Raw genomic sequence first — 20,350 nt, forward strand, 5'->3', positions numbered from 1 at the left:
TTTTGTTCTCAAATCAAGGGCCTGGGCGTTCTGCCAACTTGCAGATAGTGAGGATTCGTTCAATTAGTTACATTATTAGAAAAGCACATGCATAAAATGTTCCTTTACATTTCGTAAGTATGTGAAAGTAATTTAGATATTTTAAAGTATTTGAACCCAGGTCTGGTGAATACACCCTGGTATGCTTTTACTGTATATCTCCCCTCAGCTGTTTCCTCCCTCCTGGCATTTGTTACACCTCCACCTGGACATCCACTGGTCAGTATTGGAGATTCTCCACCTGCTTGGGCAGAGGATGCAAGGTATGTGTTGATTTTCTTGTTGTTATTTAGGATCTCGTCTAACCTATCGTAGGGTAATCTTCCAAGGCAAAACAAATTTCATATGCAGTACTGTAAAAATCGAAAACGGATCTGAAATACACAATATGAAGAGAGAGAGAGAAAAATAAAATAAGTTGAGGCTGGTATTGTCAGGCTGGTATTGTCAGTGCATTGTAGGTCTACTGCATTCTTATTTGTCTGTTTGACCTTTGCAGGTCAGGTGGTGTACGCCCACCAGTTTGTGAACCTGACAGGGGAGAACCTGACCAACAACAGCCTGTTTGAGGAGCATCTCTGCAACCTGCTCTCTGACCTCACAGGCATGGCCATGGGCAAATACAGCAAGGTACTGTGCATGGGGTCCCTCTCGTGTGTGTTGTGTTCCTTAACAACACTAACCATTGAGTAAGCCTTGAGGCAAACCCCTTAAGAATGTTCCAGGGGCGCCACACTATGGCTGACGCTGTGCTCCCATCTCTCTGTGGGTGGGTGGTGTATTGTTGTATTTTATTAGGATCCCAATTAGCTGTTGCAAAAGCAGCAGCTACTCTTCCTGGGGTACACATGAAACATGACATAATACAGAACATTAATAGACAAGAGCAGCTCAAGGACAAAACTACGTAAAAATAATAAAATGTTTAAGACATGTAGCCTACATTTCAATGCATACATGCAAGCTATCTAGGTCAAGTAGGGGAGAAGCGTTGTGCCGTGAAGTGTTGCTTCATCTGTGTTTTGAAACCAGTTTTGCTGTTTATTTGAGCAATATGAGATTGAACGGAGTTCCATGCAATAATGGCTCTCTATAATACTGTATGCTTTCTTGAATTTGTTCTGGATTTGGGGACTGTGCCCTCTGATTACAATTATTACGAGCAAGATGTACCGCTCTGTTCTGGGCCAGGGCAGCTTAACTAGGTCTTTCCGTGCAGCACTGGACCACACGACGGGACAATAATCAAGATTAGACAAAACTAGAGCCTGCAGAACTTGCTTTTTTCTGTGTGGTGTCAAAAAAGCAGAGCTTCTCTTTATTTCGGACAGACCTCACCCCATCTTTACAACCATTGCATCTATATGTTTTGACCATGACAGTTAATGCCAAGTAATTTAGTTTCCTTATCTTGTTCAACAGCCACACCATTCATTACCAGATTCAGCTGAGGTCTAGAACGTAGGAAATTATTTTTTTACCAAATACAATACTCTTAGTTTTAGAAATGTTCAGGACCAGTTCATTACTGGCCACCCATTCCAAAACAGACTGCAACTCTTTAAGGGTTTCAGTGACTTTATTAGCTGGGGTTGCTGATGCTTATATGGTTGAATCATCAGCATACATGGACATGCATGCTTTGTTTAGTGGCAGGTCATTTGTAGAAATAGAAAAGAGTAGAGGGCTTAGAGAGCTGCCCTGCAGTACACCACACGTTACATGTTTGACATTAGATAAGCTTCCATTTGAGTTCTGTTAGATAGATAGCTCTGAATCCACGATATAACAGAGGTTGAAAAGCCGTAACTTAAGTTTTTTTTTTCAACAACAGGTTATGGTCAATAATATCAAAGGCTGCTTGAAATCTAACAGTGCAGCTCCCATAATCTTATTATCAATTTCTTTCAATCGTCATTTGTGTCAGTGCAGTACATGTTGAGTGCCCTTCTTCTCTATAAGCATTCTCAAAGTCTGTTGTTAATTTGTTTACAGAGAAATAGCACTGTATCTGGTCAAACACAATTTTTTCCAACAGTTTGCTAAGAGCTGGCAGAAAGTTTATAGGTCTGCTGTTAGAACCAGTAAAGGCTGCTTTACCACTCTTGGGTAGTTGAATTACTTTGGCTTCCCTCCAGGCCTGAGGACAGACTTTCCTCTAGGCTCAGATTAAAGACATGACAGATAGGAGTGTCCATAGAGTCAGCTACCATCCTCAGGAGCTTTCCATCTAAGTTGTCAATGCCAGGTTTTGTCATTATTGATCTCTCCCACACTAACTTTACAAAATTAAAACATGCAATTATTTTCTTTCATTAATTGTTTTCTTGGCTCACAGTTCGTTGTTGACCACTTTGCCACTTTGCCAATTAAGTAATCAATATGCAGTAAGTCTGCCAGTCGGATGTACATCCAGACTTATTAGCCACTCCTTTTGCCCCATCTCTTTGAACTAATTCCTCATCAATCTATGGAGCCTTAACAGTTCTAACAGTCAGTTTTTTAACATGTGCATGTTTATCAATAATTGGAAGAAGAAATTTCATAAATTCATCAAGTGCAGGGTCTAGATGCTCCTTATTAATCACATCAGACCAACAACTTTTTTAACATCATCCACATAAGAGTCACAGCAAAATCTTTTGTATGATCTCTTATACACTATTTTAGGCCCAGCTGTTGGAACTTTGGCTTTCCTGAATATAGCTACTATACTGTGATCACTGCATCCAATGGGTACGGATACAGCTTTAGAACAAAGTTCTACGGTATTAGTAAAAATGTGATCGATACATGTGGATGATCTTGTTCCTGTAGTGTTTGTAAACACCCTGGTAGGTTGATTAACAACCTGAACCAGTTTACAGGCACTGGTTACAGTAAGAAGCTTCCTCTTGAGCGGACAGCTTGATGAAAACCAGTCAATACTCAAGTCCCCAAGAAGGTAGACCTCTCTGTGTACATCACATACACCAGGGGTCCCCAAACTTTTTCCTGTGAGGGCCACATAACTTTTCCATTCTCTGATGGGGGGCCGGTGTCAGTTTGTAACAGAAAAAGTGTGACGATTGTAGGGGAGCTTAAAATTTTTATTGTTTTCCAGAAAGCCACACATAACCAAATAACCCTTTCCAGGTTCTTTACAGAAAAAAAGTCAGGAAACAAATAATAACACTATTAATGAAATAAATAATAACTAAATAACCCTCTCTGAGTTCTTCACAGAAAAAACAGGAAATAAATAATAACTAAATAACTCTCTCTGGGTTCTTCATAGAAAAAAAAGCCATGGAACATTAACTTTCTGTCGTGCCATGCACAATCTTAACAGATAAAAGTTCAGCTCAGTTGTCAGAGCAGAATCTCTCTGACACATATGAGCAGTCTCTTAAAGTTCTTGTGTTCCTTCCTTATAATCCTTTTGTAGGTTCCAGTAGGCTTGTAGACACCGCTGTTTGCAGCTCTCTCTCATCAACTTCCCTGTGAAAACCACAAAAGAAGCAGGTTGAGAAACTAAACTAAGTGATACAGCACCTACACAGCACAATACATTTCACTACCAGTATGGTTGTAAAGATGGATTTTATCCCAGTAGATTTTATTATGATTATATTTGTTTATGCTCAGAATGACTCATTCAAGTCAGAAAAGTGAGCTTACCTATGTATGTTCATCAGTGTGAACTGTGGGCCTGCATCTGGCTGGTGAGAAGTTGAATATCAGGTTCCATTCTAGTTACAGCCAGTCTCAAGCACTGATGCAAATGTTCATCTGTCAATCTTGATCTCATCGGGGTTTTCAGCAGTTTCATGCGAGAAAAGGTTTTCTTGCAGATATACGTGCTGCCAAAAACTGTGGACATTTTCATTGCGTGTTTTTTGATGTTTGGATATGTGTCGTTTGGGAGGGCGGCATAGAAGTCAATGAGACTGTTGGGCTTGAATGCGTCTTTCAGAACATCACAGTTCTGTAACTCAGCCAACTCAAACTGATATGAAGGCTGGGCTTCATCAATGTCGGCAACAAAGGGGTTCTGAAAAAGACGGATTTCTTTTGCATGAACATGTAGTTCACTGAATCGCACACCGAACTCCGCCTTCAGCATTTCCAGTGCTTCCACGCACTTTTCAGCTGGGAACGGGACCGCTGGGTTCTCTGTCGACAGGTTTTGGGTAGCAGGAAGATGGACGAAGTTGCGCTTTTCACTTGTTCCAAAAGCAGCGCTAATTTCACCTCAAATGCTTTTATGTGTGAATACATGTCGCAAATGAGTTTCCCCTCGCCTTGTAGCTGCAAGTTAAGGCTGTTAAGTATTTCTGTCACGTCTGTTAAAAATGCGAGGTGCCATTTCCATTCTGGGTCGATCAGCTCTGGGACCGTTTTGTCTTTTAAATGAAGAAATGCGTTAATTTCGGGTAGCAGCTCGTAAAAACGCCTCAAAACTGCCCCGGCTCAGCCATCGGACCTCTGTGTAGTACAGCACATCTCCGTGCGTAGACTCCAGTTCAGACAGGAATTCTTGGAACTGCCTGTGTTTAAGTCCCTTTGCTCTGATGAAGTTTATGCACGACACCACAACCTTCATTACAGAATCCCACTTCAACACTTTGCAGCACAGTGCTTGCTGGTGAATTAGGCAGTGGACTCGTAGCGGGGCGGTGAGACCCCTTTTTTCCAACTCCCGGTTCATGCGTCCTATTAGACCGCGAGTTTCGCCCACCATGCTAGGAGCCCCGTCAGTCGTGATGCTAGCTAGCTTTGACCAGTCCAGGTCCAACTTCTCCATGGTTTGGCACACTTTGTCAAAAATATCCTCTCCCGTTGTAGTCCCTTTGAGACTTTGGAGGGCTGCCAGCTCCTCGCATATCTCAAAGTTTGCGCTAACTCCACGAATAAAAATGAGCAGTTGCGCTGTGTCTTGCACGTCCGTGCTCTCATCCAGTGCTAATGAAAAAAGTCAAATTCTTTCGTCTTCTGCTGCAGCTGGGCATATACATTACTCCCGATTTCTTCAACGCGTCTGGTGATTGTACTCGCCGACAGACTTACGGCATTAAATGCATCTTTCTTCTCGGGACACACCTCCTCCGCGACAGCATCCATACATTTCTTAACAAACTCTCCATCAGTGAAAGGCTTACCGCTTCTTGCTATCAGTTTAGCAACCCGAAAGCTGGCCCGAACGGATGCCTGGTTCAGCTGAGCTTGGCGTACAAATGTATTCTGCTGAGATAGTAGTCCACTTTTTAGCTTTGAGAGTTTGTCTGCTCGTATTTGGCCTTGCAAGCTATCGTACTTGTCTTTGTGACGGGATTCATAGTGTCGGCGAAGATTGTATTCTTTGAATACCGCCACCGTCTCTTGACAGATGAGACAAACAGCCTTTTCTTTGCATTGAACAAAAAAAAAATAGTTTGTCCACTGCAGGTTAAATACCCTGCATTCTGAATCAATTTTTCTCTTACCTAACCTTTTCGCCATTATTCCGTTCTCTCTTTGACAGGGCCGGGCCTAGGATTTTTTTTCTGGAGGCCAAATAGGAAAAAAATTCGATAGCGTCTCTGGTATTGTTCAGAGGGCCGGGCCAAATGTGCTGACGGGCCGTATCCGGCCCGCGGGCCGTAGTTTGGTGACCACTGACATACACGATCAAGCATTTCACACATATTATTTAGATACTGACTGTTCACACTTGGTGGCCTATAGCAACACCCCAAAATAAAAGGCTTTAGATGTGCCAAGTGAACCTGCAACCACAACACTTCAATAACACTTGACATGAGATCTGTAAACATTACAGGGATATGGCTCTGAATATACAGAAACACCTCCCCCATAAGCATTTCTGCCTCTTCTATAGATATTATATCCTGTATTGCTGCTGCTGTATCATCAAATGAATTATCCAAGTGACTCTCAGAAATAGCTAGTATATGAATGTTATCTGATGTTAGCAAGTTATTGATTTCTTGAACCTTATTCCTAAGGCTACATATAATATAGGCTATTTTCAGCCCTTTCCTTGGTAGCTTATCAGAGATGGACATAATAGTGAAAAGAGCAAACAAAGCAAGGTACAAAAAAATAAAAATATATTCAGCAGTCCATTAATCAATTGGTGTGGGTGCTGCGGGGTTGAAGCTACGAACCCATAGGCTTGGCTCTCTCATCCCTTCCAGGCTTCTGTGAGGAAGGGTGGACAATGAGCCTGTCATGGCGGATGTAAGCAATGTGGTTGTGTCTAAGAGTTGGGTGTGAAGAAAAACCAAAAAAAGAAAATTCCTAACAACTTTTCATATGGTTATAATACTGCCTGGAAAGGGTGAAATCGATAGGTAATTTAAAACCTACAGGTAATTTAAAACCTACAGGCAACATTTACATCTCCGTAAGAGTTGGTAGCCTCTTCCGAGGGTATTCCTAACTCTTTCCTCTGTTCTAGGTAAGGCCTACTGAGGCCCTGACCAGCCATCACTACTACTGCACCTGCACCAAAGAGCTGTGGATACTACTTATACACTTACTGGAACACAGGAGCAAAGTGTTACACACACAGGTGAACATACACACATTCACACTTGGTGTAACTCTATGATTCAGTGACCATTTGGATTTTTTCTGCAATTAATCAAATTTGACATAGTGTTTGTATTTACAACTGTGTGTGTGTGTGTGCACATGTGTGTGTGTTTCCCCCAGTCTTTCTGGAACTACATGAACACACTGCTGCAGTCTCTGATCAGTGGCCAGCCTGTAGCAGAGCCGTACGGTGTGCTCCCTACACACTGTAAAGACCCTCTGGGCTTCACCTGGTGGCTTGTCACTCACTTGGCTGAGCTGGGACAATACAGCCGCAACGGGGCCTTCCAAAACGGGGTAATCTACCTGAGATTAGGGGGCTATAAGGAGGGATGTCCTAAACTGTAAAGGGGTGTGATTTCCCCCCCTGATTAATCAGATATGGCTGAATTTCTGAAATGTGTCTTCCATTTATAGTTGAAACGGTCAAAATCCTGATTTGTCCCGATCGCCTCCGCTGCAGTTTTGACTTCTTGCCCAAGCGTATTAGACTGTATGTTTTTGTTGGTAATATAATGCTCTGGTCTCACAGAAACAGCTGGAGGATAACTGGAATTTTGTGTGTGAGCTGCTCAAGTCCACCTGTAACCCCAAGGTAGGCTCTCGCGCAAAGGGGATATGGGTTATGGACGGGTGCATGGTTTCTGTGTACAGTTATCATTTGTTTTGTTGATTGATCTGTGTGTGTTGCAGAGAGCGCTACAGGAGGACCAGATCAGAATGCACGTCCACTGCTGCCTGAGTCTGTCTCTGCTATGGAAACCTAACAATGGCACTGTCACCACACTCTGGGAGTACTACAGCAAAAACCTGGTAAAGAATACCTCTAACACACCACTCTAAACCATGGACTATATGTCATGTACAGTATGTTTGATGTGTATGAGATGTTATGTCTATTATATACAGCAGAGTTATGTGCCCATTAATCCCCCCCAAATATCCCAATTACATTCTCCCCTCCGTCTCCCCTTCCCTTCAGAGCGGTTTGTTCACAGTGCCCTGGTTAGGGGTGTCGGGGCTCGGCAGCGTGAGCAGAACCCCCCTGGCCCTGTTGGACCAGGCCCGAAGCTGCTGCTCCCCCTCCCCCCTTCGTTCCTCCGGCCACACCCAGCTGTACCGCTCAGCCAACTCCTTTCAGATCTTCCTCAGAGTGCTGGCTCTCTACCTGGCCCAGGAGAACGCAGGCGGCGCCCCTTGGAGGCAGATCAAGGGCAGGTGAGGCGCACGTGTGTGTGTAGGGATGGGGTACAGAAAAGGAGGCCAGTTATACCCCTACGGTACTCTTTAAATGGAGCTAAATTAGTTTACTTCAATATTATGTTGATACGAAATACAGGTGAGTCCACATTCACAGACACGACTCTCTGTGCCTTGATCTTGACGTGTCTGTGCATGTGTGTGTGCCTGCCAGGTGTGGCACAGCCCCTCTGATGCTTTTCTATTTGCTCAGACTCCCAGGGAGAGCAGGTGTCTCAGGAGGAACCTCCACCTGCCTCTCCTCTCCTCCCAGTGGAGACCAGCCTAGTCCCACTGAGCCCCACATAAAACCCACAGCTGTTTCCCAAACTCCCCCAGTTATGGCTCCTCTTTCTGGGGGAGACCAAAGACAATAAGCCCATGGATCCCAACATCAGAACGTGGCCTGGGACGAGCCCGGCTGGGCGCTAGCGAGGAGGATAAGTCCGCCTAATGACTTCACTCTGTCTGGAACGTGCTCAGCCGCTCCGCAGACATGAAGGCTAATTAGCTAACGAGCATGGCGGTTAATTCCCCTTAACGAAGCCGTGTTGGTTTCCAGCACGGATGGGGGTGGGCAGCGGCAGGAAGGTTGCTGGCAGGGACCGGACTGGGCTGGGCCTGGTCCAGATTAGAACACCCCCTCTCTCTCTGCTCCAGTTCCCTCGAGAAGAGCCGGGCGTGCTTACGGCGTTCCGGCAGCGTTCCCGCTGGCTCCGTGGGAGGCCTGTGGTGGCTTCATTAATGGGATCGACTGGGAGAGCGCTGATCTCTTATGCCGGGAGTCTTGAGCATCTGCTTGCCTTTGGAAAAAGCTGTCCAGGATAAACAAACACACAGACGGACTGTTTGTCTGACAGACAGAAAACACAGGAAAAAGCCTCCCAACCTGTTACAGACAAGCTATAAATCCATTTCCCACTGCTGTTTTTCTTTTCTCTAACCACTAGGCAGGTAGCGTTGGGCCAGTAAACCAAAAGGTTGCTAGATCGAATCCCCGAGCTAAAAGGTAAAAGTCTGTCGTGCTGCTCCTGAACAAGGCAGTTAACCCACTGTTCCTAGGTCATCGTTGTAAATAGGAATTTGTTTCTTAACTGACTTGCCTAGTTAAATAAAAAATTAGAAATGTACCTTCTGTCTCTTTCTCACTTTCTCTTCCTGCCTTAGGTTTTTGCCACATGAATACCATCCATACACCTCTCTTCCTCACCTTTTTCCTTCTCCTCCTCTCACTCTCTCTCTGTGTAACATGTAGCAGAACTTTAGAACCAGTCATGGTTAGGGCTGTTACGGTGACCATATTACCGTCACGAGTCATGACCGCAGTCAAATTCCGGTCACGGTAACTAAGCTTCTCCAAGCTCTGATGGTCATTAGCAAGTTTGTAGGCTACTAACATTTCTGTAGCATTGAAGGTCCCCAGGAACACAGTGGACTCCATCATTCTTAAATGCAAACCATCTCAATTGGGTTGAGGTCGGGTGATTGTGGAGGCCAGGTCATCTGATGCAGCACTCTATCACTCTCATTCTTGGTCAAATAGCCCTAACACAGCCTGGAGGTGTGTTGAAAACAAATGATAGTCCCACTAAGCGCAAACCAGATGGGATGGCGTATTGCTGCAGAAGGCTGTGGTAGCCGTGCTGGTGAAGTGTGCCTAGAATTCTAAATAAATCACGTGTCACCAGTTCCTACTGTTCTTCACAGTAAAGTAAACTGCCTGCTACTCAGGCCCAGAAGCTAGGATATGCATATAAGTGGTATATTTGGATAGAAAGCACTCAAAATTTTCTAAAACTGTTAAAATGGTGTCTGTAAATATAACCAAACTTATTTGGCAGGCGAAACCCCGAGGACAAACCATCCAGGATTTTTTTTTGAGGTGACAGTGCCTTCAATGTGTTTTCTATGTGGATTTAGATTTCTAAGGCACTTGCTTGCGGTTCCTATGGCTTCCACTGGATATCAACAGTCTTTAGAAATTGGTTGATGTTTTTCCTTTGAGAAATGAAGAAGTAGCCATTTCCTATCTGGGTGTACAGCCAAGTGTACTGTTGTGGTTGGGGCGCGTGACCTGAGAGCTCGCTCCACTTTCATTTTATCCACTATTGAACACAGTGTATCCTGTCTTAAATTTGATCGATTATTTACGTTTAAAAATACCTAAAGTTGTATTTGGAAAGTTGTTTGAAATGTTTGGACCAAGATTACAGGTAATTTATTAGATATTTTGTAGTCATGTTGCACGAGACAGAAGATCTTCAAAGTGGCTCGATTTCAGCTTTTTTCCATATTTCCACCTCTTTCAGGAAATAAGTTCTCATTCTTGGTTGATAATAGTTAATGCTCTCCTGTTCGTGTTCCTCCTCCTGTGACCAGCTCTAGCACAGAATCATGAGCATTCTTAAAGTCATTGAGAACAGCATGAAATGCTTCAAGACTCTCATCCACAGTTTCAATGTTTCCTCCATCAACAAGAAGGGCTTTTATTTCATTTATTTTGCGTGTACACACTCCAAGTTTGCCTCTCCGGGCTGCATAGAGTGAATTTAGATGCTCCTCTGCCCTCTCCAGTGGAGTCTTATTTGGGATCTCATCCTCCATCATTCACTTTTAGTTCACTCAATTTACAATGATACAGTTGTTGGTTTTTGATTGTTAAACGTAATGCCCCTTTAGACCTCCTTTAATGCTTTAAAGCACAGTCCTCCATTTCAGCATATTGACCCATTTTGAATTGCACATGTGCAAGTTCGGCATTTTAGATGCGTTTTAAACATTTCATCCCATTATAAGTTGTCCCTTTATAAGTTGTCTCTTTAATGAAGTTTAAACACACAGTATCTTTAGATCCTTAGATTGCATTCGTTGCGTTGATGCATTGCATTTCCACGTTAGGCCAAATATTAGACATAAGATTAGGCTACATTGTGCGTAGGATCTCAGTGTTTCCCAAACTTAAACTTCTTAATTGTTTTCACAACGCTGTGTTTTGAATTCCATTCCCAAGTTTATCAAACATTCGAATTAAAAGCACATTTGCGCTTCCATAATATGCATGATCAAACGATCGCATTGAACAGGGCAGCTCATTCATTCACAGTGGTTACTCACGGCTGGCAAATTCTCGGAGTTCAAATCCTTCCAAGCGAGCTGTCCTTACTATCCGAATGCAATTACAAATAGAACAATATCCAGCGTGTGTCCTAACCGGAGATTTCCTTCCGATAGTAATCCTTCACGGAGTTTATTGACTTGAATGTAGTGGCTTCCTTTCGTCTTTACCATAGCCACTGCCCAAGCCTGAAGCGGGGTTGTTTGGTACGCACACAGTCCACACTCAAGGTTTCCAAAAGGCCAAACATTCAATGACATCCAGGGATATGGTGCAACAAAAATGTTTGTTCTTCTTATATCTAACAAATAAATGATTCTCCAATCAACTTAAAGCATAGAATACTTGATATGGAAAATACATATTATGACCTGTCTGTATGGTCAAAAAACTATACCGCTCCCGCATCTAGCAAGGACTCCCTCTCCCGAAGGCCCAACTTCCTGCCTTTATCCTAACACACTTACCACAATACAATGAATAGGCAAGAGGGGGGGCCAAAAACTGAGTTAATATATCTCAATCAGGTAAATATAAATCATAAAGGTAGGTACCTAATATTTCATCATATACATTAATATTTAATATATTTACACAAATATACATGGAGCTCCGTATGTTTAGTCTTTTATACAAATATGTCCAAATCGGCTCTAACATAAGGCATGAATTATATCGTTATTTCTGAGTTTTGTGTCGCGCCTGGCGGGTTGAAATGTGATTGTCATGTGTTTGTTTGATAGGGTACTGTCCTCAGATAATAGCATGGTTTGCTTTTGCCGTAAAGCCTTTTTGAAATCTGACATGGTGGCTAGATTAACAAGAAATTAAGCTGTATTTTGGTGTATTGCACTTGTGATTCTATGAAAGTTAAATATTTCTAATAATTTATTTTGAATTTCGCGCCCTGCAATTTCACAGGATGTTGTCGAAACGTTCCTCTAGTGGAACCCCTAGCCGTAAAAGGTTTTAAAGTAATGATGGACAGTCGTTTCTCTTTGCTTATTTGAGCAGTTCTTGCCATAATATGAACTTGATCTTTTACCAAATAGGGCTATCTTCTGTATACCACCCCTACCTAGTCACAACACAAATGATTGTCTCAAACACATTAAGAAAGAAAGAAATTCCACAAATGAACTTATAACAAGGCACACCTGTTAATTGAAATGCATTCCGGGTGACCTCATAGGGGCGGCAGGTAGCCTAGTGGTTAGAGCCTTGGACTAGTAACCGATAGGTTGCAAGATCGAGTCCCCGAGCTGACAAGGTAATAATCTGTTGTTTTGCCCCTGAACAAGGCAGTTAACCCACTTCCTAGGCCTTCATTGAAAATAACAATTTGTTCTAGGCTAGGCTGGACAACATCCTCTGAAATGGCAGAGCGCAAAATTCCCAAAATATTTTTGGGAAATATTTAACTTTCATACATTCACAAGTGCAATACACCAAATGAAAGCTTGACTTGTTGTTCATCTAGCCATCGTGTCCCATTTCTAAAAGGCTTTACAGCGAAAGCACACCATACGATTATGTTAGGTCAGCGCCTAGTCACACAAAATTATACAGCCATTTTCCAGCCAAAGAGAGGAGTCACAAAAAGCAGAAATAGAGATTAAAATGAATCACTAAACTTTGATCTTTATCACCTGGCACTCATAGGACTTCATGTTACACAGTACATGTATGTTTTGTTCGATAAAGTTCATATTTATATCAAAAAATCTGTATACATTGGCACGTTATGTTCAGTAATGTTGTGCCTTGAAAACATCTGGAGAATTTGCATAGAGCCACATAAATGTACAGAAATAATCATCATAAACTTTGATAAAAGATACAAGTGTTATGCATAGAATTAAAAGGCACACCATGCAATAATCTGAGTACAGCGCTAAGCCACAAAAACAAGCCATACAGATACCCGCCATGTTATGGAGTCAGTAAAAGTCAGAAATAGCATTATAAATATTAACTTCCCTTTGATGATCTTCATCAGAATGCACTCCCAGGTATCCCAGTTCCACAAATGTTTGTCTTGTTCGATAAAGTTAATCTTTAAGTCCAAATACCTCCTTTTTGTTAGCGCGTTTAGTTCACCAATTGAAATTCACAAGGCGCGGGCAAGTCCAGACGAAAAGTTTTAAAAAATCTATTACAGTTCGTAGAAACATGTCAAACGATGTATAGAATCAATCTATCTTTAGGATCTTTTTATCATAAATCTTCAATCATGTTTCAACCGGACAATTCCTTTGTCTTTAGAAATGAAAAGGAACGCAGCTCGCGCTCACGGCTGCTCAGGGCATTCTGCCAGACCCCTTAGTCAAACAGCTCTTTTTTGCTCCCCCTTCATAGTAGAAGCCTGAAACAAGGTTCCAAAGACTGTTGACATCTGGTGGAAGCCTTAGGAAGTGCAATATGACCGCATTTACACTGTATATTCGAAAGGCAATGACTTGGAAAAACTACAAACCTCAGATTTCCCACTTCCTGGTTGGATTTTTCTCAGGTTTTCACCTGCCATATATGAGTTCTGTTATACTCAGACATTCAAACAGTTTTAGAAACTTCAGTGTTTTTTATCCAAATCTACTAATAATATGCATATATTAGCTTCTGGGCCTGAGTAGCAGGCAGTTTACTCTGGGCACGCTTTTCATCCGAACATGAAAATACTGCCCCCTATCCCAAACAGTTTGTAACTGACTTGCCTAGTTAAATAAAGGTACAATTTTAAAAAAGAAATGTTGGTTGAGAGAATGCCAAGAGTTTGCAGAGCTGTCATTAAGGGAAATGGTGGCTACTTTGAAGAATCTCAAATATAAAATACATTTGGATTTGTTTAACACTTTTTTTGGTTACTACATGATTCCATATGTGTTATTTCATAGTTTTGATGTCTTCACTATTATTCTACAATGTAGAAATGAATAAGTAGGTGTGTCCACACTTTTGACTGGTACTGTAGATTTTCCAAAGTTCTGCATCAGTGGCTTGTAGGCTATGCATGAAAGCCAGGAGATGCTAAATGTGTTTATTTAAATTAACAGGCAATTACCGTGAGCCCGGCAGTTATTTGCTTGACAATCACCGGCTGCCAAAATTTCATGACCGCCACAGCCCCGGGTGGTGTGTGTGTGATAGTTATTGATCTCTAACTGGTGTTGCAGTAGATTGGTTTGACTGCAGAGTGGGTGACTGTGTGCCTACTGCTGAGTGTCTGACATTTAACATGATCTCTAAAGGCATTTGTTCACGGTGCTCGTAGGATCTAACAATGATGCGCTGGGTGTTTTTCTCATGCACACACACCTGGCATGCCTCAGCACCAGAGAAGGAGTGATGGAGGAAGGTGCTGGTGGGGAGATCTACCAATAAACATTTGAAGACTTGAATTTTGGTTTGGGCGGTGCAGTCTGATCTTGTCTAGAGCAATGCAAAGTCTCAGTGAAAGATGAATAATATGTCACACACTCAATTTGAACTGTGACACTACTATCTCTTCATCTTACTATGACCAATGGGAACTCATGTCCCTTATTTCTCATCCATCTCTCTCTCGCGTGCCTCTCCAGGGTGTACTCCAAGTTCCACCAGCGGCGGATGCAGGAACTATCCGAGGCTGGGCTGATGAACTTCCTGCTGCTGTTCGTAGTGGTGGCCCGGCAGGCCGAGCTGGAGGACGTGGCCGGACGGGCCTGTGAGTTGCTGGGCCTGCTCCCTCCGGACTCCCCCCCTGCCCAGCGGAGCCTGGTGTGGAGGGGCCAGCTGGCTCTCTTACTGCTCTTCCAGGAGAGGGGCCTTGACGTGGGGGCCCAAGCTAGCTGGCTGGCCGCCTCCTTCTCTCAGACAGCCAGGGAGTTCTACCTGAAGACCACAGAACCGTCTCGCCGCCTGGCCCTCTGGGGCCCCCTGGGGTCCTACCTAGAGGGCGTGGCCGAGGTGTTTGAGACGAGCGCAAGTCTCGGTCTGTCGGAGGAGAAGCTACTCAACGAGGGGTTCGGTCTGCTGCTGCCTGCCTGCCGCCAGTCGGAGCTGAGCTCTACCCTGGGCTTTCTGCAGATCGTGCTGAGGGAGTTACGGTGAGGGAGGGGGGACAAACACTCAGCAACTCACTGAGACACCCGTAACACAAATGCCCACACACTCTACACATTGACGAGCAGACAGACGGAGTGACGGACAGACTGACATGTTTTCAGGCATTGTCCTTAGACCCTAGAACTAGAGCCTGGAGTTTTTGCTGGCATGATCACGTGAAAAAACTCCTGGCCCTACCTATCAATGCTGAGATCTAGAAGCAGTAAACGGGGCAGTCAGGCCCCTGTACTGACACCTACAAAGGCAGGATTGTGCCGTCCTCTGTCCCCCCTCCATCCCTATGGTAAACCCAGCCCATTCATTGTGTATGGAGGCCCTTCTCTGTCTCTTGGGACCCTGTGGCCCCCAGGTCACCTTCAGCAGGTGTTGGCAGAGGCTTGAGTATAGTTACGGCCTCTAGGGGCCCCAGTGCGGTCACCATGGGTATAGCGGCAGGTCGTGAGTTTGTGGAGTGGAGGAGAGTGGAGACGAGTCTGGGTGAGTTCATCAGCGGGACACGGGTGTGTGTTACACGGACAACCCGATCAGAGGTCAAAGGTTTAGAGAGAAAGGCACAGGTGTAACAGGTGTCTGTCTGGTGAGAGAAGAAGTGAAATGGTAGGACAGTGGCGTCAGGAGGGAGAGGGTGTCTGGTGCTGTCTGAATGGACCGGACCACTACAGTGTTGTGTTATTGTTCAGTTTGGATTACCTTGAGTCAGCGCTAATGTAGCAGTAAGCTGCCAGCCTGCAACAATCCTCACTCATAACTTATATGAGTGTGTGCTTGCTTTGACTCTCCTGTGTATGCATGCACACATTCCCATAAACACTAAGTGCACTAGTGCTGGGAATTGCCAGGGGCCTCACGATACGGTTTCACGATAATTAAGTGCATATATACGATGTATAAGTAATATTGCGATATTGTCGATGCGATATATATCGTTTAAAAAAATCCTTTTATGTAACTGTAGATTATTCCACCATCACTAAAGTGTGCTCTTCTCTTATTTCAGTCCAGGGTCCCGTAACGCGGCATATCTCGTTAGCTTCACTAATTCAAAAAACTTCCCCATCTCATATCTCGGGGTTGGAGGGCACTCATTTGTACAAACTCCCAAAGGGGACAGTGTTATGGCTGAGATCATGCTGACCCATTTAACTAAATAAAAAAGCGCTTTCTCAAATTCGTCCTGCCAAATGAAGCTTAATTCTCCTTCCTGGCAGTACTTGGTATCTCTGTGATTTAATGCGTTTTCAGTGACACAATTAACAGGTAATTATGTAGTCCGGCAAATTGTGCCTCGCCGTCATTATGTTTATTAAGAGCAGAGCGGAATCTGCACACATTAAGAGAATTATCCTCCCAGAGGCTGCGACCGAGAGAGGTGTGTGTGTGACAACCACTGACTCGGATGGCCGTCGCCAAGGCCGGCCGCCCGCCCAACAGCCAATCAGGAGGCTAATTCCTCAAATTTCATTCCGTCCCATGATCCTGCGCGTGGGAGCTTGAGACCCCTGTGTCGCCAGAGGGGGTGTGTGAGGTCTCAGTGGTACACATTCAGTATTATATTGGGCGGGTGGTGGACAATTATCTGAGATCTTAATGAAGTGCTCTCCTCCGTATCTAGACCCTACACCTTGGCCCTCCATTGGACCTTGAGTTGCTCTCTTAAGGAGCAGTGGATGGGCATTATGGAGGTGGTGGGAGGCAATAGTTGTTTTCCCCTTGTCATTATTTAAGGCCCAGTGCAATCATAAACATCATTTTCCTGTGTTTTATATGTATTTCCACACCGAGGTTTGAAAATACTGTGTAATTGTGAAAATAATGAAAATGCCCGTTTAGTGTAAGCTGTTTGAAGATACCACCTGAAATTTCAGCCCGTTTTGGCCTGCCTAATTACATTAGTTAATAGACCAATAAGAAAGAGAGTTCCAAACCTCTCAGGCAATAACTGCTAGTTTTCAGTTTTTCCCTCTTCACTCAGACCCACTCAGACAGTCCTTGCAAAATTGCTCTTTGCTGAGAAGCAATTTTTGTTTATTTTTATGGATGGGTATTTTAAATATTTTCACTATTACAATAATATGATTTTTTTTTCAGATATCCAAATAGTATTTAAAATATCTTTAAAAAAAAAACTTGGTAACTGGGCCTCCCGAGTAGTGCAGTGGTCTAAGGCACTGTATCACAGTGCTAGCTGTGCCACTAGAGATCCTGGTTCGAGTCTGTCGCTGCCGGCTGCGACCGGGAGACCCATGGGGCGGCGTACAATTGGCCCAGCGTCGTCCGGGTTAGAGGAGGGTTTGGCCGGCAGGGATGTTCTTGTCCCATCGCGCACTAGCGACTCTTGTGGCCGGCTGGGCGCGATGCACACTGACACGGTCGTCAGGTGTACCCTCTGACACATTGGTGCGACTGGCTTCCGCGTTAAGCGGGAATTGTGTCAAGAAGCAGTGTGGCTTGGCTGGGTTGGGTTTCGGAGGATGCGCGGCTCTCGACCTTCGCCTCTCCTGAGTCCGTACGGGAGTTGCAGCGATGGGACAAGACTATAACTACCAATTGGATACCACAAAATTGGGGAGAAAAAGCTTGGGAACTGGCTTGCTGTCTTCAACTCCATTTAGATTAAACAACAGCCTACCTGATGGTTGCTCATTGTAGCCTACTCCTTATCATTTAACTGACTTAATTCCATAATTTTAATTCAACTTTCCATTGATTTAAAGATCTACGTTGTTTGCTACACATGGAGCCACTGTAGACAGTGCCCCTTTGATTAGCCGACAATAATAACAAACTCATTCAACCGGTGTAGGTTACGGTATGCCTTAACTACACTGAACAAAAATAGAAACGCGACATGCAAAAATTTAAAAGGATTTTTACTGAGTTACAGTTCAAATAAGGAAATCAGTTAATTTATTTAAATTCATTAGACTCTAATCCATGGATTTCACATGACTGGGAATACAGATATGCATGTGTTTCTCACGGATGCCTTTAAAAAAAAGTGGAGGCTGGATCAGAAAACCAGTCAGTATCTGGTGTGACCACCATTTGCCTCATGCAGTGCAACACATCTCCTTCACATATAGTTGTTGTCCTACTCTCATTCAATGGCTGTGCAAAGTTGCTGGATATTTTTTAAATGTTTTTTATTTTTATTTCACCTTTATTTAACAAGGTAGGCCAGTTGAGAACAAGTTCTCATTTACAACTGCGATCTGGCGAAGACGAAGCAAAGCAGTGCGACAAAAACAACAGAGTTACACATGGGATAAACATTCTTACAGTCAATAACACAATTGAAAAATCTGTATACAGTGTGTGCAAATGAAGTAAGGAGGTAAAGCAATAAATAGGCCAATAGTGGCGAAGTAATTACAATTTAGCAATTTACACTGGAGAGATACAGTTGAAGTCGGAAGTTTACATACACTTAAGTTGGAGTCATTAAAAATCGTTTTTCAACCACTCCACAAATGTCTTGTTAACAAACTATAGTTTTGGCAAGTCTGTAAGGACATCTACTTTGTGCATGACACAAGTCATTTTTCTAACAATTGTTTGCATACAGATTATTTCACTTATCACTTATTTCACTGTATCACAATTCCAGTGGGTCAGAAGTTTACATACACTAAGTTGAGTGGGCCTTTAAACAGCTTGGAAAAATCCAGAAAATTATGTAATGGCTTTAGAAGCTTCTGTTAGGCTAATTGACATCATTTGAGTCAATTGGAGATGTACCTGTGGATGTATTTCAAGGCCTACCTTCAAACTCAGCGCCTTTTTGCTCTTGATTTTCATGGGAAAATCAAGAGAAATCAGCCAAGACCTGATCTCATACAGCATAGTAAGGAGACGCGTTCTGTCTCCTAGAGATGAAAGGAAAATGATGTGGATATATTGAAGCAACATCTCAAGACATCAGTCAGGAAGTTAAAGCTTGGTTGCAAATGGGTCTTCTAAATGGACAATGACCCGAAGCATATTTCCAAAGTTGTGGCAAAAAGGCTTAAGCACAACAAAGTCAAGGTATTGGAGTGGCCATCACAAAGCCCTGACCTCAACATTTGTGGGCAGAACTGAAATAGTGTGTGTGAGCAAGGAGGCCTACAAACCTGACTCAGTTACACCAGCTCTGTCAGGAGGAATGGGCCAAAATTCACCCAACTTATTGTGGGAAGCTTGTGGAAGGCTACCTGAAACGTTTGACCCAAGTTAAACAAATTAAAGGCAATGCTAACACTCCATTAGTATTTGGATCTAAACTTCTGACCCACTGGGAATGTGATGAAAGAAATGAAAGCTGAAATAAGTAATTCTCTCTACTATTATTCTGACATTTTATATTCTTAAAATAAAGTGGTGATCCTAACTGACCTAAGACAGGCAATTATTACTAGGATTAAATGTCAGGAATTGTGATAAACTGAGTTTAAATGTATTTGGCTAAGGTGTATGTAAAGTTCTGACTTCAACTGTATATGTGCAGATGAGGATGTGCAAGTAGAAATACTGGTGTGCAGAAAAACAAATATGGGGATGAGGTAGGTAGGTGGTTGGTTGCATGGGCTATTTACAGATGGGCTGTGTACAGCTGCAGCGATCGGTAAGCTGCTCTGACAGCTGACGCTTAAAGTTAGTGAGGGAGATATAAGTCTCCAACTTCAGTGATTCAGTCATTGGTAGCAGAGACCTGGAAGGAAAGGCGGCTTTGGGGATGACCAGTGAAATATACCTGCTGGAGCGCGTGCTACGGGTGGGTGTTGCGATTGTGACCAGTGAGCTGAGATAAGGCGGAGCTTTACCTTGCAAAGACTTAAAGATGACCTGAAGCCAGTGGGATTGGCGACGAATATGTAGCGAGGACCATCCAATGAGAGGTACATACAGGTCGCAGTGTTGGGTAGTATATGGGGCTTTGGAGACAAAACGGATGGCACTGTGTTAGACTGCATCCAATTTGCTGAGTAGAGTGTTGGAGGCTATTTTGTAAATGACATTGCTGAAGTCAAGGATCGGTAGGATAGTCAGTTTTATGAGGGTATGTTTGGCAGCATGAGTGAAGGAGGCTTTGTTGCGAAATAGGAAGCCGATTCTAGATTTAACTTTGGATTGGAGATGCTTAATGTGAGTCTGGAAGGAGAGTTTACAGTCTAGCCAGACACCTAGGTATTTATAGTTGTCCGCATATTCTAAGTCGGAACCTTCCAGAGTAGTGATGTTAGTCGGGCGGGCGGGTGCGGGCAGCGATTGGTTGAAGAGCATGCATTTCGTTCT

General features: G+C 43.5%; 1 protein-coding gene across 4 annotated transcripts in view; it reads left to right on the forward strand.

Annotated features, from left to right (window-relative positions):
• mms22l (MMS22-like, DNA repair protein) overlaps positions 1 to 20,350 on the forward strand; it is a 33,223-nt gene that overhangs the window by 3,279 nt on the left and 9,594 nt on the right. For 3 of the 4 annotated variants that reach the window (XM_029629426.2, XM_029629433.2, XM_029629442.2), the window contains exons 7-14: positions 209 to 302; positions 539 to 669; positions 6,482 to 6,595; positions 6,739 to 6,915; positions 7,151 to 7,213; positions 7,312 to 7,431; positions 7,601 to 7,836; positions 14,551 to 15,057. In XM_029629426.2, the coding sequence (XP_029485286.1) occupies positions 209 to 302; positions 539 to 669; positions 6,482 to 6,595; positions 6,739 to 6,915; positions 7,151 to 7,213; positions 7,312 to 7,431; positions 7,601 to 7,836; positions 14,551 to 15,057 (1,442 nt within the window). The remainder of the gene's footprint in view (positions 1 to 208; positions 303 to 538; positions 670 to 6,481; positions 6,596 to 6,738; positions 6,916 to 7,150; positions 7,214 to 7,311; positions 7,432 to 7,600; positions 7,837 to 14,550; positions 15,058 to 20,350) is intronic. The other variant, XM_029629451.2, reaches the window with a different exon arrangement.

The sequence above is a fragment of the Oncorhynchus nerka genome, linkage group LG3, assembly GCF_034236695.1.
Source record: "Oncorhynchus nerka isolate Pitt River linkage group LG3, Oner_Uvic_2.0, whole genome shotgun sequence".
NCBI lineage: Eukaryota > Metazoa > Chordata > Actinopteri > Salmoniformes > Salmonidae > Oncorhynchus > Oncorhynchus nerka.